The sequence below is a fragment of the Mirounga angustirostris genome, unplaced genomic scaffold (genome assembly GCF_029215605.1).
Source record: "Mirounga angustirostris isolate CCGP_5_RB_7025 unplaced genomic scaffold, mMirAng1.0.hap1 SCAF_13, whole genome shotgun sequence".
In the NCBI taxonomy this organism is placed as follows: Eukaryota; Metazoa; Chordata; class Mammalia; order Carnivora; family Phocidae; genus Mirounga; species Mirounga angustirostris.
Window position 1 is genome coordinate 14,104,517 of NW_026991721.1, and position 24,974 is coordinate 14,129,490.

Below are 24,974 nucleotides of genomic sequence, written 5' to 3' on the forward strand. Positions count from 1 at the left end.
AATGCTTAAATATGGGCTGTTCACAAGAAAATGTTTATAATTGTTAAGTGAGAAAAGTATGTTATGCAGTAGTATATACAGTATGATCTGTAATTTGATAATAATTGTGTGTATTTGAGTATGTATGCATAGAAAAAAGCCTGGTAGGGAATGAACCAAAATGTGGTTTTATGTAAAAATGAATAAATAGATAAAAAATTTTAATTGAAGTGGAAAAGTTAAGGGGGAATAAATATTAAATAAATATTACTTCTGTAAAAAAGGACTGCTCACAATGTTTTTACCCAAATGCCACAATTTAAAGGGGGATAAAAGGACTTTTTACTAAAAAGTGCAAATATTTATGTGTAGTTATCTCTTTAAGAATATGTTAGTGTACGGGCGCCTGGGTGGCTCAGTCATTAAGCGACTACCTTCGGCTCAGGTCATGATCCCAGGGTCCTGGGATAAAGCCCCGCATTGGGCTCCCTGCTCAGTGGGAAGCCTGCTTCTCCCTCCCCCACTCCCCCTATTTGTGTTCCCTCTCTCGTTGTGTCTCTGTCAAATAAATAAATAAAATCTTTTTTTTTTTTTTAAGATTTTATTTATTTATTTGAGAGAGAGAGAGAATGAGAGAGAGCACATGAGAGGGGGGAGGGTCAGAGGGAGAAGCAGACTCCCTGCCGAGCAGGGAGACCGATGCGGAACTCGATCCAGGGACTCCAGGATCATGACCTGAGCCGAAGGCAGTCGCTTAACCAACTGAGCCATCCAGGCGCCCTAAATAAATAAAATCTTAAAAAAAAAAAAAAAAAAAAAAAAAAGAATATGTTAGTGTAAAATTTACAAATTAGAGCAGATAAGCTAGGGAACTCATTTCAACAGTTGAAGGTCTGATACTTGTAACCTTTTTTTTTTTTTTTAAGATTTTATTTATTTAGGGGCGCCTAGGTGGCTCAGATGGTTAAGCATCTGCCTTCGGCTCAGGTCATAATCCTGGGGTCCTGGGATCGAGCCCCGCGTCGGGCTCCCAGCTCAGCGGGGAGTCTGCTTCTCCCTCTCCCTCTGCCTCCCCCCTGCTCGTGCTCTCTCTCTCTCTGTGTATCTCTCTGTTTCAAATGAATAAATAAAATCTTAAAAAAAAAAAAATCTGTTTATTTGTGAGAGAGAGAGAGCACGAGCAGGGGCAGCAGCAGGCAGAGGGAGGAGAAGCAGGCCCCCCCGCAGAGCAAGGAAGCCAATGCGGGACTCAATCCCGGGACCCTGGGATCATGACCTGAGCCGAAGGCAGACGCTTAACCAACTGAGCCACCCAGGCGCCCCTAATATGTGTCATCTTTATTCCGGGTATCCTGAGGGTATATAAATAGAAAAGAGAAGGAAGGACTCATTACTTGTTCTCAAAATGGTAGCATTTGAAATCTATTTCATTAACAAAAATTTAGAAGTGAGATTTACACAATAGTTTCTCCCAGGTGTATCTCATGTGGCAGGGACTGAACTATGTTTGAAATCAGAGAAAATAGAATTAAGCTTTTAGATGATTTGGTGATAGTCTGGATTAATCTAGTACCATCTTACAGTTTTATAGATCAGGAAACTGAGGCCCAGAAAAAAGTGACTCGAGGGCATGCAAATGGCATCAGATCTGGTCTTTGTCTAACAAACTCTTTTGTTACCTCGAAGCAAGGAGAGTCAGAAGGGAACATTCTAACAGTAATTATGAGCTCCTGAGAGAATCTGGTGAATGCTGTGGATTCTCTCTTCAGGAAACCTCATGTGTCCATCTTCACGCAGTTTAGCAAAAAAATATCACAGCGTTCATAGACCTACTCTTTCTTCCCCAAAGCCCATGTATGGACTTTGAAGAGATGTGAGGGTCCCAGATTAAGAATCTTTTTTTTTTTTTTTTAAGTAATCTGTACATCCAACATGGGGCTCCACCTTATAACCCTGAGATCAAGAGTCGCATGATCTACCAACTGAACCAGCTAGTTGTGCTCCCCAGCTTAAGAATCTTGATGAAAAAGGAAAGTTTTTAAAATTGTTATGTTGCACAATAATACTGAACTGTATGCCCCAAAATGAGTTGAGATGATAACTTTTATATAGGTGTTTTTGACCACAGTTTTTTTTTAAAGATTTTATTTATTTATTTGTCTGAGAGAAAGAGCGCGTGCATGCACACAAACGAGGGAGTGGCAGGCAGAGGGAGAGGCAGACTCCCCGCTGAGCAGGGAGCCCTAATGTGGGACTCCCATCCCAGGACCCTGGGATCATGACCTAAGCCAAAGGCACACGCTTAACTGAGTGAGCCACCCAGGCGCCCCTGACCACAATTTTTTAAAGCCGGAAAAAAGTTATTACCACTAGAGTGCATACTGGCCGTTGGAGAAGGAGTTGAGATTGAGATGTTTATAAATTTCTCTGCTAGGGTCAGGAAAAGGAGCACACATTGATAACTCCGTCAGTAGAGTCAGAAGCCCCACACCTAAGCCTGAATCATGGAAATGGTAGCCACAAAACAAGTGTCACAAGGAGGAAAAAAAGATTTTTATAGACCCCATAGAGAAAGTGTTAAGTTTTATCCCTGCTAACTTAGGTCAGAACTCAGCCTGATGTAGTGCAGGACCTGGACTGTTCAACATGGAGCAAAATTACAGTGGAAGGAGATGCTCTGGGAATGGGTGACAAGCAGGGGATTTACTGTGTGCTTCAGTGTATCTCTTTAATCCACCTAACCACCTCAGGGTTACAGACAGGGAAACAATTACAGTTTAGTTTCTCTACAGTCATTCAGACTCTCTGAGTGCTCTCACACAATTTATTTCTTTTAATGGTAGACTCTACCTACAGTTAGTTGTCATGTATGTTCCCAGGACCCTGGATGAGAACCTGGTGGCAGTTGTTTCCCTGCTACAGATTCCTAAGGAAGGTGGGGAGATTTGGGGAGATTGGAGTACTAAGCAAACTCTGTTGGATCTTAGCACGAGGCCCTGGTGGAGTTTTGCATCGTAATGAGCTGGGCTAGCCAGGAAAGCTTCCCTTTTGATCTTTTTATCTGGTTACTCGGCTTTCTAGGATATGTGGGTGAGAACATGCAGTTTCCCAATGCACTAAGCTCAAACTTTTTATTGAATTCGCCATATAATAGGAAAAAGAAAGAATCAAGAGTATTGCAAAGCAGTCTAAAAGGTAACATTTTTTAAAAGAGCACAATTTTCCTAAGTAATTTCTATTGTTTCTTCCCCCTTCCATTTAGAAATTTGTACAGTGGCTTGGTGTTGTATTCTGGGCATCCATTTGGTTCCTTTGGAGGTATGTAGTTAAGTCCTCTAATACTACAGGTGAGGAAGCTGACACTTTGAGATATTGATGAACTTGCCCAGGTCACACATCTACTCATTAATGGCAGGAGGTTTTCACTACTCTTAACCATATTTCTCTTGTGATGGTTAAAACTTTGGGTATTTACCTACTTAGATTTGCCTTAGAAAAATGGTCAGAGTCAACTTTATGGTCCTCCATATTTAAAGTCTTTTCTGTGGTTTGTGTGCATGATCTTCTTTAATCTGAGTCAGCTTTTCACCCAAGAGTCGAACTGCCTGACTATATATTCCAACTTCTTCATTGTCTGGATTCATGTGATCTTGAGAGTTACTTCATTTGTGTCTTTTCTCAATTGTAAATGGAGTTAGGTTAGGTATGAGGATTAAATATAAAGCACCCAAAACACCATATGGCATAGAGTAAGTGTTCAGAAAATGTTAGCCCTTAAAATTATTGCTACTTTGTAAATGTTTGGACATTTTTCCCTACTTCCAGGTGATAGGGTTTACAGTTTTCTTTTTTAAAGTAAGCTCTACCCCAATAATGGAGCTTCAGCTCATGACCCAGAGATCAAGAGTTGCATGTTCTACCAACTGAGCCAGTCAGGCACTCCAAGGTTTATAAATTTTAAATACTATATTCTGTCAACTCAAGGAGGCACACATTTATTACCATTGATGGCATTGGAAATTCCTTGATTTCTGGTAACCTATTAGATTCTAAATATAGAGAAATCTGTTCAAAAAACTTATTCATCTCAAAGCTGGATATAAAATTGGTGAATTATCTATTGTTTTGAATTATCATTCCAATTTTAGTATATGTGCTGCGGAAGCGAGCACTGTTTTGAATTTTCCAGGTCTATTTTCATATCTCCCAGGAGACCTGGGGTTACCCTGAGTGCAGGAAACGCAAAAGGTGGGGCCTGCCTTGCCCTTTTCTGTCTTCAACCTGAACATCAGCTTTACTTTTATGTTTAGGGGAGAAACACTTCTGTCTTTAAAAACATTTTGAAAGTCTCTGGGTGCCTGGGTGGCTCAGTCATTAAGCATCTGCCTTTGGCTCAGGTCATGATCCCAGAGTCCTGGGATTGAGCCCCGCATCGGGCTCCTTGCTCCGCGGGAAGCCTGCTTCTCCCTCTCCCACTCCCCCTGCTTGTGTCCCCTCTCTTGCTGTATGTCTCTCTGTCAAATAAAATCTCTAAAAAAATTTTTTTTGAAAGTCTCTGATCTGGATAGTTGTTGAGTTCTTCATTAGCGCCCTGCCTTATATGAAAAAAGTTTTTCAAAATATTGGGGGCATTTACTAACAATCGTTAGTAAGAGTTGGTGAGTCGGACTAACGAGGCCAAGGTCATGAGTTCAGGCCTTAATGTAGGTCATTGAGCATTACTGTGCCTGCGACCAGCCCCTGTATCTAGAGTTTGTGATTCAGTGCATACTTCGTAAGAGTTGCTGATGGTGAGTGAGTCAGTGGTCATCTTTCTGGGAAGGATAGTGTTTTGTCATTTACTCAACATACAGGCTCTGGAGGCCAACAGAAAACTCTGAGAAATAAAAAAAGGTTCATTACCTTGCCTATTCTAAGGAAAGTGTATAGGAGATGTGAGTCCTTTTGTATCAGAGAGGTAATGCTTTTCATTTGCTCTTGCATCTTTTTTTTTTTTTAAGTAATCTCTACACCCAGCATGGAGGCTCAAACTCACAACCCGGAGATCAAGAGTTGCATGCTCTACTGACTGAGCCTGCCAGGTGCCTCAGCTGTTGCATCTTTGAAACATGTCAAGATCACAAAGTCCAAGATATATTCCAAAACCAAATATAAATTCTTTCCTGATTATCTTTCCTTGGGGAAGTTGTGGGATAGGTAGTTTGCCTTTTAGAGTCCCCTGTACCACTGACTTGATAAGTACAATTTTCAAACTCGATAGGAGGTCCTATTTTGAACATGTTAATAGTCTCACAAATAGATTAATACTGCCTGTTTTTGTCTGCGTTAGCTTGCCCTTCATCCTTCTCTCCTGTATTGCCTTGTGCAGCCCCCCAGCCCCACTTTTGGTGCACCATTTCCCCCTTAACTCTCTCTTTTTTGAGAGAGAGTGTGCCAGTGCACAAGCAGGGGGAGCGGCAGGCAGAGGGAGAAGCAGGCTCCCCGCCGAGCAAGGAGCCCAAGGTGGGACTCCATCCCAGGACCCTGGGATCATGACCTGAGCCGAAGGCAGACGCTTAACCGACTGAAACACCCAGGCGTCCCTCCCCTTTAAATCTTTTCACCTCTCTTTGGAACTGCCTTTATACCTCCCCTTACGGTGACTAGAAAGGTAGAGGTAATGTTAATGGAGACAGACTTCTGTGGAGCTCCAAGGAAGTACAGGACAAATGTGGTCCAGGTTTCCTCAGAGAGTGCATGCATTTTGTTTGGTTCCCCACAGAAATGAAAGATGTGAAAAGCAAACCTAAAGCTTTTAGTTTCCATTCAGTTTTCCTCTCTCCCCAAAGCATCTGTTTTCTTACAGACTAGGCAACAGTAGGAAAAGCAAAAGTGGGAAGGCAAAGCTTTTAAAGAAAATACCTTCTTGTGTATTAAGCTTCCCACTGTCCTTCAAGTGACGAGGGTCTTTGTGGAAGACAGTGCTAATCCTTTTTTGTGTGTGTCTGAATTTTCCTTTAAAAAGTCTTTGGTGACTTAGGAGTAGGGTGATTAATATCCTACTTATGTGTTTGGTTTTTTTTTTTAAAGAATTCATTTTTCTCTTTCTCTTGGCTAGGCAATTAGGGTCTTCCTTAGCCCCTTTAGGGCTGCTGTGTTCTCTGGGACCTAGATATGTGTCCTTAACTCTTTTGTACATTGGCCCTTCTTAATAATCCCATGCCTCTCTTTTGCTCTCTGCTCCTGGAGATTCCCCAGCTAGCATGCAGTCTGAGTCTGGTTTCAGAGCTTCACACAACAGCAGTGTTTCTCAACTGTTCCACGCACGTTTCATATGACATTTTGGGAAACATGACTCTCCGGTCTTTTCTTTGTCCTTTACATCTTCCAGAATAAAATGAACAAGTAGAAATTTAACTTGCTCTCTACCCTCCAAGGTGTAGCCACTATTCCAGAGCCCTCTCAACACACTGTCTCAGTAAAAGTTTGTACCTCCTAGATGATGGTCACATTTCTCAAGAGAGACCAACCATGGGCTCTGGGGTTAGAATCCCTTATACAGATTATTTTAACATCTAATTCCTTAGAGTAGTCCCCAGCTTAAATGGTGATGATACAGGTTTAAGTGAGGTATTGTGAACTTAGTAAATGCAAGTTTCTTTCCTCTTAATAACTTTTGGTGATGTAGGCAGCTGCAAGTAAATCCTTTTAGAAATTTTTTTGTTTTGCCTTAAAATGATTGGAAGCATCACTAGTTCATTAGCAAAATTGGAAACCAGTTAGATCCATAGGAAAAGTCAAGTACGTAAGCACCTGTTTTGTGTCAAGCAAGAAACATCTTTGTCTTCAGGAAGGGTAGGTAGAGTGCAGTGTCTCATAGTTCTGGTTCTGGCTTTGTCTTTCAGAATTCTTATTTTCCAAAGTAGACTTCATCCTTGATGACTTCCAGCAGTTCTTTGTCTTTAGGCCAGGGCCAAACAGAAGTCCCATCTGGCAGGGGGTGTAGAAGAAAGTTTGAAGGAATTTGGGCAGCTTTATAGAATCAGTCTTTACTTGCAAGATTGTTCGATAATGTTTAAAAATAAAACAAATTGGTTTTGTGGTTCCTCTGTTTGCTTTTAGCTTCAATTAACTTCCCCATCTTCTGGATTTTTTTTTGGTTTCAGTGGTTCACCACCGCCCTAGGGCCACTGAGATGCATTTACACAGGCAGGAACTTGGTTGTCTTTGAAGAGTTTTATGCCTGGCACCTACCTATTGAGGAAGGTTGCTTTGGGGAAATAGCGTGGTCTTTCCACATTAATAACATGATCCTTGATTGCTAAAAGAATTATAAGGCTTTTAGCTCTATTGTAGTTTCTCATCCAAAAGCAGATGCTAAAAAGGACTTTTTTGGTGACCTAGATGTACTGAAATTCAGCCTCATAAGTTGTAATCATTGTTTTGCTATTTGTTGTGACATTTGGGGACAAGCCTGTATTAAGTTTTTAGTATTTTTATTTCCCCATCTTTTACAATGATGGTGTTTTTAAGTTAACTTTGAGATATTAAATGCAATTAATATTTTAAGGTATTGTGTACTTTAAAAATGGGAGAGGGAGGAGGTTTTTGGTTTTTTTTATTTTTTAATTCTCGGCCATGGTGACAAAAGGGGGCTTTTCTTAGAAAAGAAGCTACATATCTGGAATTATGAGAAGTATAGGCATGGCCCACTTATTTTTCTTTCCTTGGTTTTTTAGAGTGAAGACATAGTCCAGAAAGGGAGGTGTAAAGCCACAGGTATGGGCTAACTGCTGGATGAGTGTGCTCTGTGGTCATCTCTTTAACCTTCTTGCATGAGGCCTGTTGTGCAGATTGGAAAACATTGCATTCAGAAAGGTGATGGCTTTTCCCCTACATTGTGGGATGTAATTTCCTGTTCCTAGGAAGCTAGAAATATTTCCTTGCTCTTTCTCAGCTCTTTCTCCTTAGCTATTTCCCAAGGCAGGCTTATCTCCCACTTGAATTAGCTGCTGCCTGGTTCGAGAGAGAGAGAGAGAGAGAGAGAGAGAGAGAGAGTGCACGCTTGTGCGCGCGCGTGCATAGCAAGTACTGTAAACACAGCAGCTACCCAGCTAACTTTCTTTCCCCATTCTACTTCGTGCCTGAAAGACCCTGAGTAAACTAGAACAAGGATGAGGACAGAACTTAGTGGATTCCACACAAACATTACCCTCCTGGAACCAGAATTTGTTCAACATACTGATTTTTTAATTGGCACTGGAGCTTAAAGTTTAAACTTATATAGTATATTGTAACCAACTAAGAATTACCCTTAAGTTCCAAAACCAATTTGGGATCTGAAAATACGACCTGATTTGAAGGGTGGTCACCATTTGATAGGACAGTTTATTAGGTCAGAGTTAGTTTCAGAAAGTCCAAGGGAGGCTCTGAGTTTATACTTTTGCTGACAGCACTAAACACAGAAGAGTGTCTGTCAGTCAGTCCTTGTCTTTGACAGTGATTGGGGGAGGAGGTAGTAGTGATTAAGGACATAGGGGGAGGAAGTGGAAAACTGTTTAGATTTCAAGAAAGTGATAGGTAGGTTTCCTACCTTCAGCCTTGTCATATTCTCTCAGTGTACCATAAATGATAATTTTATAGTCGAACCAGTTTGAATGCAACAGTGACTAAACTTGGTGCTTTTTGTCTCACATCAATTGTAGATTTGAAATAGAAAATTAAAAAAAGATCTTTAAAAAAGATTTATTTATTTGAGAGAGAGAATATGAGCAGTCGGTGGGGGGATGCGAAGAATAGGGGGAGAGGGAGAAAGAATCTCAAGTAGACTCTATGCTGAATGCAGAGCCCTATGTGGCTGATCCCAGGACTTGGAGATAATGACCTGAGCAGAAAGCAAGAATCAGACGCTTAATCTTCACTGAGCCACCCAGATGCCCCATAAGTACTCAATTTTTGAAGTGAAATTCAAGCCCATAAAGGTTTTTGTTTCTGGTTTTTTTTTTAAAGATTTTATTTATTTATTTGACAGAGAGAGACACAGCGAGGGAGGGAACACAAGCAGGGGGAGTGGGAGAGGGAGAAGCAGGCTTCCCCACGGAGCAGGGAGCCCGATGCGGGGCTCGATCCCAGGACCCTGGGATCATGACCTGAGCCAAAGGCCGACGCTTAACGACTGAGCCACCCAGGCGCCCCGCCCATAAAGGTTTTAAGCTAAAATTTTAAGTTAGTCTGGTTGGTTCTTTTCTTTCTTTCTTTTTTTTAAAAGCTTGTATTTATTTATTTGACAGAGAGATACACAGCCAGAGAGAGGGAACACAAGCAGGGGGAGTGGGAGAGGGAGAAGCAGGCTTCCCACTGAGCAGGAAGCCCGATGCGGGGCTCGATCCCAGGACCCTGGGACCATGACCTGAGCCGAAGGCAGACGCTCAACGACTGAGCCACCCAGGGGCCCCTGTTTTCAAGTAGTATCAGTTGCTTCTTTTCTACATCCCTTCTGTCACCTAACTGCTAGAAGCTTTGGGGGGAAAATATCTAATCCATTTAACTGTCTGAGGTGTCATGGCTTTTCCCTAGATTATTACACTTTTCCTTATATAGACTGTTGGTGGTTTTTAATGACATAGGTTCTCTTTTATAATTTGGCAGTAGGCTCTGATTTCTCTATGCTCATATAACCAGACGTCACATTTTGCCCTTTAAAACACATTTAGATTATTGGGGTAGAAGTATAAAATCCTTTCACTTGTCATTGAACTCCCTGGTTCTATCAGTCAAGATAGACAGCCTGACGTTTGCATGTGCCACCTGGGCCTTTTTGCTCAACTACGCTTTTCTTTGCTCTTTCACTCTTTTGACAAAACAACTGCTGTGATTTCTAGCATTTCTCTCTCCTAATCCAGTTTTTAAACTGTTTATTCCATTCTGATGTTCTGAATGCCATGTGTGCTGTTCTTTAGAGGGTTTCCCTTACCTACCAGTCAGTTTTAATGATTTTGGTTCTTAATGTTACAGCAGGCTGATTGCCCCTACCCTCACATCATTGGGCTTTTGAATTGTCGCCCTTAGAAAAGAAGTAGAGAATATTCAAGGCAAAGAAAACTAACACAGACCATCAGGGAAAGAAGAGGAAACCATGAATGTAAATTCATAGTGAGAGGACAGACGGTAAAAAGGGAGTGAGGGAAAATTAAAATCTCTTGCAGTGGACCCTTGGTTATAAGCTTTCCTGCCATGTCTTTACTTCTAATGCATCCTTTGTGGGACAAGCCTGGAATGTGTTTCTGATTAAGAAATTTAAAAAACAACTTATGGGCAGTTTTCTGTGAGTAACTGCTAATTCTACTTTTTAATTTTCCCTTAACATCTGCATTTTTGTATTTGAATAATTGTTTTTATCATCACTTGACTTTTTAATCTTTCTCTAAAATTGTGACTTGTGATTAATTTCCGTGCTTTCTTTTCCCACAAGCATGTTGAATTTAATTATACTGAGATGACTCTTGTGACCTGCCTAAAGAGAAGCACCCTCCTTCATGTAATAACATTTCCATCTTTTAAGTTTTTAAAGCAGTCTTGTCTTATAAATCATAAAATGGATTTTAAAACACTACTCTAAAACCAATGCTTTTCGACCTTTGGCTTGGTAAAAATTACTATAAGGAGTGCACATCCTTCCATACGCTGAGCAGTGCCTGGCTGCTCAGTAAAGTCTTCCACATTAAATACTCTCGTTATACATGTGATTCTGATTAAAATGGGGATAGAACTGGATATATTTTTAGTGAATAGTGAAAGCATAACAATAACCAGTGAGATTCCTTATTGTTGATTCCTTTTTAAAGGAACCCTTGAACTAAAAAAAAAAAAAAAACCAACAACCCTAATTTAGTTGTTGACCAGCCTCACAAAGTTAGTCCTTGGTCCTGATAGCTTTCTATAGGAAGAGGCATGTGATCAGCTCCAGGGTACATAGGAGAAGCTAGGTCAGAACTAACCAGTCACTTAACCAGTCCCAGCTAGGGTTACTGTCTTCCGCCCGCCTGGCAGTCAGCACTTGGTGAACTGTGTGCTGTGTGTGCGCCCATTGCAGTCTCCTCTCACTGCAGCCTGGTTTAGCGTCCCCCTTTAGAAGGTGGAAGAGAGCTCCTGCAACGTCTGTCTCCAAAGGAGCCAGGGCCTCTGACAAAATAGAAAAGCGGTTAGCTGCTGTTGTAGTTCTAACTTCCGGATGGTTATGCCTGTTTATTAGAAGACACAGTTTCTACCTTCCGTGGTCAGATGCAGACGGGGGTCAGGCACTGTTAGCCAGGCTACAACACTTAGGCCTATGCAATGACATGTTGCCTTTCGTTATTTTTGTTTTTAAGTAACGCTATACGTTTAGGAGTTCATTTGTTTACCTCTTTACAGGCTGAACATAACTTCCTTTTTTCAAAATTCCCTGTGTTGTGAACTGAGCTTGAGTGAAGTGAAATCTTTGAGGTAAGGCGATCCTAATGATAAAAATGGAAAGAAGGCCTGCGCAATTTGGGAGCCTTCAGAGATATAGTTTTAGAGTCACTGCCTAAATATTGAAATGCCACCATTTGTTGTTTGGAGGATGGGAAGCTAAATTGAGAACGGGAGCACCACATCTGCCTTGACTGCTAAGTATATCCATTTCTACTGCTCACCCATAATAGAATTTTTATGTGTGTGTTCATTAATCTTGGTTTTAGCATCAGTTTAAAGGACGACGGAGAACGAAGAGACTTAGTTTACATTCCTCTGTCCTTCCCTTACGTGTTTGAGTGTTTGCTCCTAGTGGGCCCCGCTTCTTTCTCATTATCATCACTCTGGTGGTTTTTGTTTCTCTAGAAAGGTCGAACAACAGAAGAGACTTTGTTTCCTAGTATTCTGTCAAAAGGCAGAATATTACTATTCCATTTTTATTTTTGCTTTTTAAATTTTCTGGTAAAATAAGATTCAGAGTAAAGTTTTGCCTCTCCCACCTAATGAAGGTCACTGAATCAGGAATTTTTAAAAAGTCCTTCACTCTGATGAGGAACCATTAGGGAGCACATTTGCTCTCAGCACGCCATCAAGAAGTTGGGGTTGGTCCAGTGCAGGTTGTAGTTAGTATGTGAGGCCTTAAGTTTTTGGCGACCAGTTCTTCAGCCAGCTGGCCTCTGGCCTGCTTCTGACGGTCTGAACCATTCCTTATGCGACTATGCTGAGGTTAGTTTGGACCCAGCACTGTGCTCATTGCTGTCTTTGGCACATGGCAACTAAATTTAAACCAAGGCCAACAACCCAGTTTTCCTTTCCAAAAACATTTTCAGACCACATGAGGTGAGCTTTCTTTTTTTTTCCTTAGAGGTTTTCATTTTTGGTTTTGGGGGTTTTTTGTTGTTTTTGTTGTTGTTTTTTTTGTTTGTTTGTTTTTTGCTTCAGGTAGTTTTAGGCTTTGGGGCCCCTCAAAACCTGATTCGCAGAAAGGAGTTTGGAGGATGTGAAACAAGTTTGTGTTTCTTCTGCTCTGTTAGCCACTGCTATCTTCATGGATCTGACACTCTATTTATCTGACAGTGCACTTAGTACTGCTTCGCCAGGGAAAATCACACAAACCCAGCCTGGCGCATCAGCACTTTCATTGTGTGCCGGGCTGAGCCTCCCTTCACATGCTCACATCCCCCTTTTAATCTAGTACTCCCCTTCCCCTCCCCAGTCCTGCCTGTTTCTGTGGCACTTACTGCTGGTTTCCCTGAGCTCCTCTTTCCACTTTGTGTTTTTTGTGGGGCCCAGGAAGCTAAAGCTGTGTGTATTTGTGGATCAGACAAGTGCAGCAAGTTAATATCATTGGCTTCTGAAGGGGAGAGTGAGGTGATGGCTGCGTTTAAGTTGGATTTCCTTCCAGAAATGATGGTGGATCATTGCTCTTTGAATTCCAGTCCTGTGTAAGTATTTTTGTTGTCTAATTTTTATCATAAGCAGAGGAACTGGGCTATTTGTTATTTGATGAAACTGGTCCCTTTCCCTAAAAGAGGGAAAAAAAAATTGGGTGAGGAAGCCAAAGTCCACACTATTATTATTTTCTATTGTAGTCTGATTCTGTCTCATCACTGCTGATTTCCTTGGGGCTCTAACTAAGTTCTCTACAGAAGGGTGTATTTGATATATGAGCAGCAACATCAACTCAAGTGTGTTGGCTCTAATCCTTCAAGCTGTAGTGTTTTCCCATATGATAGATTCCAAGGTATTTTTTTTTTAACCTTAGCTTTACTGCTTTGCATTGGGTATGCAATTTCAAATAATCTTTTGGGAAGTTATATCAAATTCGTAGATCACAGAGGAGACTGGTTACTAGAGTGTATTTAGTAACGTATACAGAATGCTGTATTGGCATCTAAACTGTAACCCTGGGCTCTGATTTTTTCCTAGTCTAATTGAAAATGCAACACAATACATGATTTCAGGGATGTCAGATTGACCCCCCCCCCCCAAAAAAGCAAAACTGGATCAATCTTGGTTGGCAGTTTGCCCACATTTTCAACATGGGAATGAGAAATCTAACCAGTGTGCAGGACTGTTCAGGAAGTGACGCTGCCATTGTACACAGCTAAATTGCTAACCTGGCCCTGAGCTGTAGCTTCAGGGAACCTGAATTCTGCACTTGGTAGAGAAGAACACATTTCTGACTCCTGATTTCACTTACTTTAACCAGGCTTCAAAGTATCTTGAAACCTCAAGTAGATGAGCCTTAGGTTATTCAAAGCCAAGAATATTAAATGGTAGAATAGTCCCTAGATAACACGTGGTGGTAGTGTAAAGCCTTGAGATCAGGGCCTCCATTGGAAATCAGTTTACCCTTGGGATTATGTGGAACAGGTGTGGATAATAGCATATTCTAAACAGTTCTCTGTGGAATGGTTTGGGGGATCTCAAAGTTAGCTGGCTTGCTCCTTTGAAATGGATGCTATGCCTTCTCTGTAGTATCCAAAAATAATGGTAATTTAGGTGTGTCTTTTTATGCAAGTTCTTTACTGCTAAAATTTTATTTTAGCTGAAGATAACAGGTGAAATCACAATGAATGCCACCATAAAGACTTAATACATAATAGAAGTACTCCCATGTACTAGATATGTCTCCTTAGAAAGAGGACTTTGTGGCTCAAATTGTCTTTCATTGTAACAGTTTCTCTCCATGCTTTGCCACTGCCTTTATTCGGCCCTTAGATACAGCATTTTTCCTCAGCCTGATTTCTCATCTTTCACGAGGTTAGACTAGTTCAGTATCCCATGAAATCTGGATCACAGATCACTGCAGGAAAGTTACCTGGAATATAAAAATGCTGATCCCTGGACCCATGCCCAGATAGTCTTATGCTTAGAATAGGACCCCAGAATCTGTATTTTAGCAGTGTCCCATGTGGTTTTCATGCACACTAAAGTTGGAGAGCTAATGGACTGAATGCAGCTCATTCTGTTAGAGGTGATGGGACACCATCACATCATTTCTTCCCTAGTGCGTTTGCATTTGTTTAGTCCTCCATCCTACAAAAGCTTCAGGAAGTTAATTGGTCACAGGCTATTGCCCCTTTTACAGATGAGAAACCCAGTTGAGAGAGGCTATAGCTGACTTGCCTGAGGACAATTGGTATCAGCCTTGGACCTAAAATCAAGTTTAATGATATCCTCTTTTTATTTTTGCCCCCTAGACCAGCCTGCCTCAGGTACCCTCTCATTATTGCAAGTCCTCGGGCCCACTCCCATGGGTACTATATGCCAAAACACCACAGAGTTAATAAGGAAGTTCTTGATGGTGTGTTTGCCACTTTTTTGTTGGATTCTCAGCTCTTGTTTTAACTCATTAGTAGGAGACTTGACATGCCTGGGAATATAATTGAGCAATGTATCTTTTTCAAAATTTCTTTACAACAAAGAAGAGAAGAAAGAATGGCTGGTGGAGGTGTGGAAGGGTCGGGGGACCTGAACTGTAGTTCCTATTCTTATTTTTTTTTTTTTTAAGATTTTTATCTATTTATTGAGAGAGAATGATAGAGCATGAGAGGGGGGAGGGTCAGAGGGAGAAGCAGACTCCCTGCTGAGCAGGGAGCCTGATGCGGGACTCATCCTGGGACTCCAGGATCATGACCTGAGCGGAAGGCAGTAGCTTAACCAACTGAGCCACCCAGGCGCCCATTCCTATTCTTATTTTTAACAGTGTCCTTGATTCTGCTCTGACCACTCTTCCCTTCCCTGGTTCCTCTTACTTTGCTTATATCCTAGGAGCTGAGTGTTGTTCAGGAGTTGTAGCTCAGGCCCTTTTCTCTTGGCTTTCCCTTGGCTTAAGGGGGTACCAGTGTACTTCTCTGATTCTCAGATCTCTGTATTTAATCACCCAATGTCCCCTGAACTTCCCATGCAAAAACACTTTCCCAGATTGTCTCTACTAGAACCCAAGAGTGATCAGTAACTTCTTCCCTTTTCCTCATCTTTTTCATCAAGGGATCTCCCAAGTTCTATGAGTCCTGCCCCCAAATTTTTCAGCATTGCCTGAGACTGGGCCCTAATCTTAGGAGCTAGTTTGTATGGAAATCTCTGTATTTTCCCATTTTATTTCATCCTCTGTATTATTGCCAGGTGTCTTTTATTTTTTATTTTATTTTTTTTCTTAAGATTTTTATTTATTTGACAGAGAGCACAAGCAGGGGGAGCAGCAGCCGGTAGAGGAAGAGGGAGAAGCAGGCTCCCCAATGAGCAGGGAGCCCGATGTGGGGCTCTATCCCAGGACCCTGGGATCATGACCCGAGCCTAAAGCAGATGTTTAACCAACTGAGCCACCCAGGCACCCCTGCCAGGTGTCTTTTAAAAGATAAATCTGATCACTTCCTTGTTTAAAAATCTTGGAATAAAGTCCACGCCTGTCAGTATCACATGAAAAGCTCTTCACTGGGTCTCTCCAACCTGTTTATTCTCATTGATTTTCTAATGTTTTCTCTTTTTTTTCTAATCTTTTAAAATGTTTGTGTACTCTCCCCTAACTTTCTCAGGTCCTTTTCTCCCTTTCTATTGCTGTCTGTCTCGCTCTCCTCTGATCTCTTTTTTCTGAGTTCTTACCATGCCCTCATCATTCTATGCTATACAGCAGTGTTTCCAGCTCCTCTGTCCATTCACCTTAAACCCCTTCCCTCCTCCCCCAAATAAAAAAAACTATCCTAGTCACTTTCTTTCACAGAACTTGTATATATCTGTGAAAATATTTGCAGGGCATTATAGTTGTGTCCTTCCAATTGTTCAGTGCCATTGCCTTCAGGGCAGTTTTGCTCAGTCCCCTTCTATAGCCCCTAGAGTGTGTGGTATCTCGCACATAGTAGGAACTTGGGAAATACAGCTGAATGGATGATAAGCCCTGTGAGGTTTTTTTTTTTTTTTATATAAAGGTAGTTACTAATTAAAGTCTCCAGATGTTATCTCCCTTCCTCAGAAAAGGCTGAAAACCTTCACAAGCAGATTGTTAGCCTGGTCAGTTGCTGAAAGGTGATTTAAAAACCTTTATTACTAGCCTTTTCTAGTACCTAACATCCCAGCTAACAGGAAGATTTCCCTTTATCCAAATGGAAGTTCTTCCTTCCAGCATACATGCATTTTGTCTGGTTTGCACTAGAGAACAGCTGGTAAGTAATTCAGGCCAGTGTTTCTGGGTCCTTTCTATTCTCATGTTCTTCTGTGCCAGTTTCCACAGCACAGAGAGGGACCTGATAGGGGTGGGTGGGTGGCTGGAGATCAGGAAGCAGCAAATATTTATGCCCCTTGGGGAGTTGGAAGGTTTGGTAAGTATCTGAAATTTTTCTGTTTACGTAATGAACAAATGAAGGTCAACAGGTAGTGAGAAGGGGTGAGAGAAAAAAATGAGTAATGAAAGGTTTTGGAAATGATTTTTAAAAATTTATTGAAGAATAATTGACATATTAGTTTCAGGTGTGCAGCACAGTTTTTGACATTTGTATTGTTGTGAAATGGTCATGATAATAAGTCTAATTACTATCCGTCACCTTGCAGAGTTAATAGTTTGTGAGTTTTTGTTTTTTTTTTTAATTCATTTGACAGAGAGAGATAGCACAAGCAGGGGGAGCGGCAGAGGGAGAGGGAGAAGCAGGCTCCCCACTGAGCAGGGAGCCCGACGCGGGGCTCCATCCCAGGAACCTGAGATCATGACCTGAGCCGAAGGCAGACACTTAACCAACTGAGCCACCCAGGCGCCCTGAAGAGTTAATAGTTTTATTTACCAAATTCCCATGCTGTAACCCCATGATTTACTTATTTTGTAACTAGAAATTTGTACTTAATCCCCTCTACCCATTTCGTTCCCTCCAAGGAAATGATTTTTAAACAGATATAAAGGTAGTATTTGCCAGCCTGTTTGGCTGCAAGGAACAGATACTCACTCGAGCTAGGGGATACATTAAAGGGTTTTCTTGTAAGGACACACATGGACCAGACTGTAATGTAATCAGGAACTCCACAGCCGGAAGACCTGGAAACTCCCATCTTTCTGGCCCTGGACACATGTTCTGCTCTCTCTGCATGTGCTGCTACTTCTGCTTTTCACCCACCTCGTAACTGTGGGTGCAGCACGGCTTTGCTTTGCCACGGCCCTTCCAGCCAGTTTTCTCCTCTTGCTCTGTATCTGTCTCTCTCTCAAATTAAGATATAATTCACGGGGCGCCTGGGTGGCTCAGTCGTTAAGCGTTTGCCTTCAGCTCAGGTCATGATCCTGGAGTCCTGGAATCGAGCCCCACATCGGGCTCCCTGCTCTGCGGGCAGTCTGCTTCTCCATCTCTCACTCCCCCTGCTTGTGTTCCTTCTCTCACTGTGTCTCTATCAAATAAATAAAGTCTTTAAAAAAATAAATAATAATTCACACAACATAAAATTTACCCTTTTATTTATTTATTTTTGAAGATTTTATTTATTTGACAGAGAGAGACACAGGGAACGACTGAGCCACCCAGGCACCCCAAAATTTACCCTTTTAAAAGTGCACAGTTCAGTGACTTTTACTATATCCACAAAGTTTGCAGCTTGTCCCCACTGTCTAATTCCAGAACACTTTCATCACCCCAAGAAGAGATCCTGTCCCATTAGCAGGCATCCTCCCCACCCCCAGTTCCCATTCCTAGGCACCTGCTAACCTGCTTTCTGTTTTTATAGATTGTTCTGTCCTGGAAATTTTACATAAATGAAATCACACAATGTGTAGCCTTTGGCGATTGGCTTCTTTCACTTGGCATCATGTTTTCAACCTTCGTCTATGTCATAGGATGACCTCTGTTATCTCTTGCCACTGCCCTTTTGTCAACTTATGCTATCTCTAGTTGCAACTCTCCCACTTCTGACTTCACCACTGCCTATTTCTGTTAACCAGTTCCAGATTCTTTTTTTTTTTTTTTTAAGATTGTATTTTATTTATTTGAGAGAGAGAGCACAAGAGGGGTTAGGGTCAGAGGGAGAAGCAGACTCCCCACCAAGCAGGGAGCCTGATGCGGGACTCGATCCCGGGACCCTGGGATCATGACCTGAGCCGAAGGCAGATGCTTAACCAGCTGAGCCACCCATGCGCCCCAGTTCCAGATTCTTTAGAGCAGTGTTCTGTGCTGTAGAACTTTCTGTGATGATAAAAATGTTCTCTACCTCTGCTGTCCTGTGCAGTAGCCACATGTGGCCAGTGGCTATTGACTTGCTCAGTGTAGCGGTAAGGAACTTGATTGGCCAGGCCTATCTTTCTGTTTTAGGCATAGGTCTTAGATTTCTGGCTAGCCAGTAGATCAGTTTGTTGGGTTAATATCCACCCCCTGGTCTAGTTGGCTGGGGTCAAGGGATGGGAGAGAGGGACAGAACATCAACTCTGTCCCCCTGAGCTGGGACTTAGGCCGGGAAGTGTTTTTGTTTTTTTTTTTAATTTTTATTATTATTGTTATGTTAATCACCATACATTACATCATCAGTTTTTTAAAAAATTTTTTTATTCTTATGTTAATCCCCATACATTACATCATTAGTTTTAGATGTAGTGTTCCATGATTGATTGTTTGTGCATAACACCCAGTGCTCCATGCAGAACATGCCCTCTTTAATACCCATCACCAGGCTAACCCATCCTCCCACCCCCCTCCCCTCTAGAACCCTCAGTTTGTTTTTCAGAGTCCAGCGTCTCTCATGGTTCGTCTCCCCCTCCCGATTTCCCCCCCTTCATTCTTCCCCTCTTGCTATCTTCTTCTTCTTTTTTTTTCCTTAACATATATTGCATTATTTGTTTCAGAGGTACAGATCTGTGATTCAACAGTCTCACACAATTCACAGCGCTCACCATAGCACATACCCTCTCCAGTGTCTATCACCCAGTCACCCCATCCCTCCCACCCCACCCCCCACTCCAGCAACCCTCAGTTTGTTTCCTGAGATTAAGAATTCCTCATATCAGTGAGGTCATATGATACATGTCTTTCTCTGATTGACTTATTTCGCTCAGCATAACACCCTCCAGTTCCATCCACGTCGTTGCAAATGGCAAGATCTCATTCCTTTTGATGGCTGCATAATATTCCATTGTATATATATACACCACATCTTCTTTATCCATTCATCTGTCGATGGACATCTTGGCTCTTTCCACAGTTTGTAGGCCAGGAGGTTTTGAAAGAGAGAGAGGAGAAAGAGAAAAGAGGGTTTAAGAATTCTGAACAAATACGTCCTTTGAAAATAAGTTTTCTCTCTCCTGTTTCTCTTCCAGATTGGTTCTCTGTTTTATTTTCCTGGGGCATGTTCTATCAAGAATCAGGGTAGACAAGGCAGCATCTGGTCTTGGTTTTTCATAATTTCTTATTCTTAATGATTTGCCAGTTGCTGCCAGAAACATTAAAAGAGGTGGGTTGGTGCTGTGCCTGTCCCCTAAAACACTTGCTGCCGCCTCATCTCTCTCCTTCCCTCACTGCTATGGGCCCTGCTTTTCCTCTCTTCCAACCTACTCTCAGGTCAATACTTTCACAGAGGATAAGAATTTCCATAGACTTGGGTGCCTGGGTGGCTCAGTCGTTAAGCGTCTCCCTTCAGCTGAGGTCATGATCCCAGGGTCCTGGGATCGAGCCCCACCTGGGGCTCCCTGCTCAGCGGGGAGTCTGCTTCTCCCTCTGCCTGCCAATCTGCCTACTTGTGCTCTTTCTGTCTCTCTGTCAAATAAATAAAATATTAAAAAAAATTTTTTTTCCCATAGACTTGCCTCTTAGGAATGACAGGGACAGTATAGGTCCTTCTCCGGGGGGCTGCTGAATTCATTGGTTCTTGAGTGGGCATAATAAATAGCGATAATTTGGGGTGCCTGGGTAGCTGTCATTGGGCGTCTGCCTTCGGCTCAGGGTCCTGGGATCGAGCCCCACATCGGGCTCCCTGCTCCGCGGGAAGCCTGCTTCTCCCTCTCCCACTCCCCCTGCTTGTGTTCCCTCTCTCGCTGTCTCTTTCTCTGTCAAATAAAATCTTTAAAAAAATAAAATAAATAGCGATAATTTATGATCACGGACTCTGAAGAGCTCTCCATCAATGGGGAGGTAAGGCACACATTTGAGAGTGTTTTTAGTGATATATGGAGTAAATGCCATACGTGGATGATGTGGGGTCCTTGCCATATCACACTGAGAGTCTTGTCCCCAGGTGACTTGTGCAGTGGTGACTTTTAACTAAGGACAACATGCATACTGGAACTATGTGTGGAAGGTTGAGGATAGAAGAACATTGTTCTCTGACACAGTAACAGTTGATATCCACATTTTTCTTATTCAACAACCACATTCCACATAGTATCAGGCCTGTATAACTAAGTGCCCACTGTTTGTTAGAGGAAGGAATAAGTCAGTGCAGAAACTCCAGTTACCTGATGTCCACGGCATCTTCAACCTGGCCTGATAATTTGCTATACTCTAGAAGTGCTTCTCAGATTGGTGAAGGACAGTGTTCTATGCCTGCTGCCACCCGACTTATAAACCACAATAAAAACATTTTAGTAGGAAAACAAAATAAGGCATAAGCTTGCATTTCATATCTTTTATTATCACTAGATGGAATTTATATATAAAGTTACTTAGCTCAATTGCTGTAAAAGTTTCTAAAGGGTTAAGTTTGAAGATTTCCCCTGCTCCTTAGGCACTTTTTTTTTTTTTTTTTTTAAGATTTTATTTATTTGCCAGAGAGCATGAGAGGGAGGAGGGTCAGAGGGAGAAGCAGACTCCCTGCTGAGCAGGGAGCCTGATGTGGGACTCGATCCCGGGACTCCAGGATCATGACCTGAGCCGAAGGCAGTCGCTTAATCAACTGAGCCACCCAGGCGCCCCGGCACTTTATTTTTTTTATTTTTTTATTTTTAAAGATTTATTTATTTATTTATTTGATAGAGACAGAGATAGCGAGAGCAGGAACACAAGCAGTGGGAGTGGGAGAGGGAGAAGCAGGCTTCCCGCTGAGCAGGGAGTCCGATGTAGGACTCGATCCCAGGACCCTGGGATCATGACCTGAGCCGAAGGCAGACGCTTAACAACTGAGCCACCCAGGCACCCTCCTTAGGCACTTTAAATAGCACTGGTCTAGGGGATTCTTCCAGCTAATGAATTGCTGTATACGGGGGGAAACGGTGGTTCATGGAGTGGGTAGACATGAAGAAATGGAGAAGGATTTGGAGAGTAAAGAGAAAGGGCATTTGTCTAGAATGCCACGTCTCCACTGTACTTTTGGATAAACCATAATTCATATATATTGACTGTGCTTATGCTTTTGCACTAAACTGTGATGTAGAAAATTTAGAAATGAGGGCGCCTGGGTGGCTCAGTTGGTTAGGCGACTGCCTTCGGCTCAGGTCATGATCCTGGGGTCCCTGGATCGAGTCCCGCGTCGGGCTCCCTGCTCGGCAGGGAGTCTGCTTCTCCCTCTGACCCTCCCCCCTCTCATGTGCTCTCTCTCTCAAATAAATAAATAAAATCTTAAAAAAAAAAAAAAAAAAAAAAGAAAATTTAGAAATGGCACACAAATATAGAAGGAAGGGACAGACTGAGAGCTGTTGCCTCCAGTGTAATTACGAATTGATAAACCCCCACCTTTTTTCAAAAATAGTGTCAGCGTCCTTATCATCAAAACATATTCTGAGCACCATTTGGGTTCTCTCTTAACCCTCTCTAGAATAGAAATATGATTAAAGACCAGCAGCATTTTAATAAAATAATTAAACTTGGAGGCAAGTTGTAGGGAGCGACCACCATTGTTTCATTAGTCATGAGGCTTGTTTTTGTTTTTTTTTTATTTATCACAGTAGCATGATTTCTGTTAGAACATTGCGATTAAGCTTCTAAAAGTAACTGCAAGTATATTTTTACAACAACTTACCACACTTGGTTTTGAATTAGTAAAGGAAAGCCAATAAAACAATTCATTTCAAAACACTTGGGCAAAAAAAGATATCGATCCTGTGAGAATCAAATAATCACAGGCGATACTAGCTTATCTTCAATTCGTGAGCCCTCTTTGTGCACAGCATTCCTTTTTATCAGGATTAGTTGCTTAAATTAAAGGGGGGTTATTGAGAACAAGAAATTGCTCCCATCCCAGATCTGAGTACTTCTCTGAACCAGGTGCTGTACCAGGTGTGGCTGTAAGAATGAATAGCCAGTAAAACAGGTTCTGCCTTCAAGGAACTGTCAGTCTAGTTGGGAGAGGTAGATACAGCCAGATGATGCTAAAAGGTGGTAAATACTATAATGAAGGTGGGAACTTAGTACTGTTTGAGTCCTGACGAGACTGACTAACCTGAAAGAGTATGGGAAACCTTTACAGACATCGTGACAAGAGTTGGTCTGTATATGCCACTTGTCTTACACTTTTGATATTTAGTGCTAGATTCAGGCAAGGTGACGTGTAATAGTCCCTGTGGGTGTTCAGTTACAAGAAATTTAGGAATTAATGGGGTGCCTGGGTGGCTCAGTCGGTTAAGAATCTGACTCTTGATTTCCGCTCAGGTCATGATCTCAGGGTAATGGGATAGAGCCCTGAGTCGGGCTCCACGCTCAATGGAGAGTCTGCTCGAATTTCTCCCCTGCTTCCTCTGTGCTTGTGTGCGTGTGCTCGCACGCATGCACACACTGTCAATCAGATCTTTTTAAAGAAGAAATACAGGAATTAAAATACAGAGGTTGAACTACCTGCATAGATCCAGCATTTTCATGGGTCTTCAGATACTGTTCAGAAGATAACAGTGGTGGAGTCTGCTTCTCCCTTTGACCCTCCCCCCTCTCAAGTGCTCTCTCTCATTCTCTCTCTCTCAAATAAAATCTTAAAAAAAAAAAAAAACCAGAAGATAACAATGGTGGAAAAACTATTGTTTTGCTAGAAAACTAGCATTTTATTTAGTGTTTATATTAGGACATGGCAAATTTGAATATGATGAAGTGATTTCTGGATTAAGCAGACACTAACAGAAAAGTTAACAATGCTAGCCATTTGGAATTTAAGTTGTTAATGGTTGAGTTTAAGGCTAAGAGTAAGATCTTGGGCAGTGGTAGGAGAAGGACTTTAATTCATTCTGATTGGAAACATTTGTAGTCCAGGAAGGAATCTCCCTAGGTTCTTGGTAGTGGGAGGGATAAGAATGAAGATGCTAAGTAGGAGCATTAAGAGTTTGATGTGATAGGATTGTGACAGTTTGAAAGGCACGTGCCTTCCTCTTCCCACCCTCCACCCAGCCCCCACCAGAGTGGGGCTCAGACTCAACTCTGCGATCAAGAGTCACGTGGTCTGCAGACGGAGCCAGCCAGGAGCCCCGGGCCAGCACTGTTCACTCTTCTTGTTCGGGCCTTGGAAACCACGTGCTTCTGTTCCAGAGTGTGCTGAAAGAAAGCTTTTACCCGTCCTTGTATCCTTTGGGAGTCCTGCATCTTACTCCATAATCAATAGGCCTCTGTGATTTTTATGGACATTTTTAAAAGTTTTGTTAGCTGTGCTCCAAAACTACGAAAACTGGCACTGGAAACTTTACCTCTTAAGTTTGTCTGAGAATCCTCATGCTGACAAGGAATGAGTGATGCTTGGTTCCTCGGTTAAAACCCAGGATGTCCTAATCAGAGTGTGACTTCAGCTTGGGACCTAATGGGAGGCATGGCCGCGGGTGAAGGGGGGGACCAGGGAACTCTGGTATACTGAACGGCAGCAGTAAAAAGAAGTAGAATTCTTTCCCCCTGCTCTTTCAGGAAGTAGTTGAGACGTTTAAGGAAAAGAGGCATCCCCCTGGAGAGCACCATGAATACGTAATAGAAGCTGTACTTTGTTTCCTGCAGCTCAAAGAAAATGAACGGCACGCTGGACCACCCAGACCAACCGGATCTTGATGCCATCAAGATGTTTGTGGGCCAGGTTCCGAGGACCTGGTCTGAGAAGGATTTGAGGGAACTCTTTGAACAGTATGGTGCTGTCTATGAAATCAATGTCCTAAGGGATAGGAGCCAAAACCCCCCTCAGAGCAAAGGTAAGGGCTTTGGGTTTTATAGGTAATTTCTGTCGTGTGCTTGCTCGCTCTCATTGCCAGGATGCTCCTCTGGTCACATTCTAAAGGGAGGAACTATGTCCTTTTATAGTAGTTATAGTTCCCAGCCCAAACACATTTAATGGCATAAGAATAAAAAGTTAAGGGGACATCATGAGGATAATTTGTAAATTGGATCGTAGGTGGTCCTTTGCGAGAGCTCTAAATTCAAGAGACAGACTCATGAGTGTGTGTATGTGTGTGTGTCTCTTGATCTTGGGAATGGAATGACAAAGTTGAAATAAACCAACCACACAAGGTTTTCATTGGTGTTTTGGCTGGACTAAGCTGAAAGAAAAAGATTGTCCACACCATACCTGTGGATTTCTGTTAGTGTTACAGAGGCCTTGCAGGATGGCTTAGCAACCAGGAGGGACCTGTTTGTTGTAGCCTGCAAGATGAATGGAAGAAAGGCCAAGCT

The 24,974-nt window shown here is 42.2% G+C and overlaps 1 protein-coding gene across 18 annotated transcripts in view; it reads left to right on the top strand.

The window, feature by feature from the left end:
- CELF1 (CUGBP Elav-like family member 1) overlaps positions 1-24,974 on the top strand; it is an 83,643-nt gene that overhangs the window by 32,147 nt on the left and 26,522 nt on the right. For 8 of the 18 annotated variants that reach the window (XM_064576455.1, XM_064576446.1, XM_064576445.1 and 5 more), the window contains 2 exons: positions 12,745-12,896; positions 24,309-24,496. In XM_064576455.1, coding sequence (XP_064432525.1) covers positions 12,826-12,896; positions 24,309-24,496 — 259 coding nt within the window. In that variant the 5' untranslated portion in view covers positions 12,745-12,825. Of the gene's footprint in view, positions 1-7,697; positions 7,738-11,370; positions 11,443-12,744; positions 12,897-24,308; positions 24,497-24,974 lie in introns of those variants that run through there. The other 10 variants (XM_064576452.1, XM_064576456.1, XM_064576453.1 and 7 more) reach the window with 5 other exon arrangements.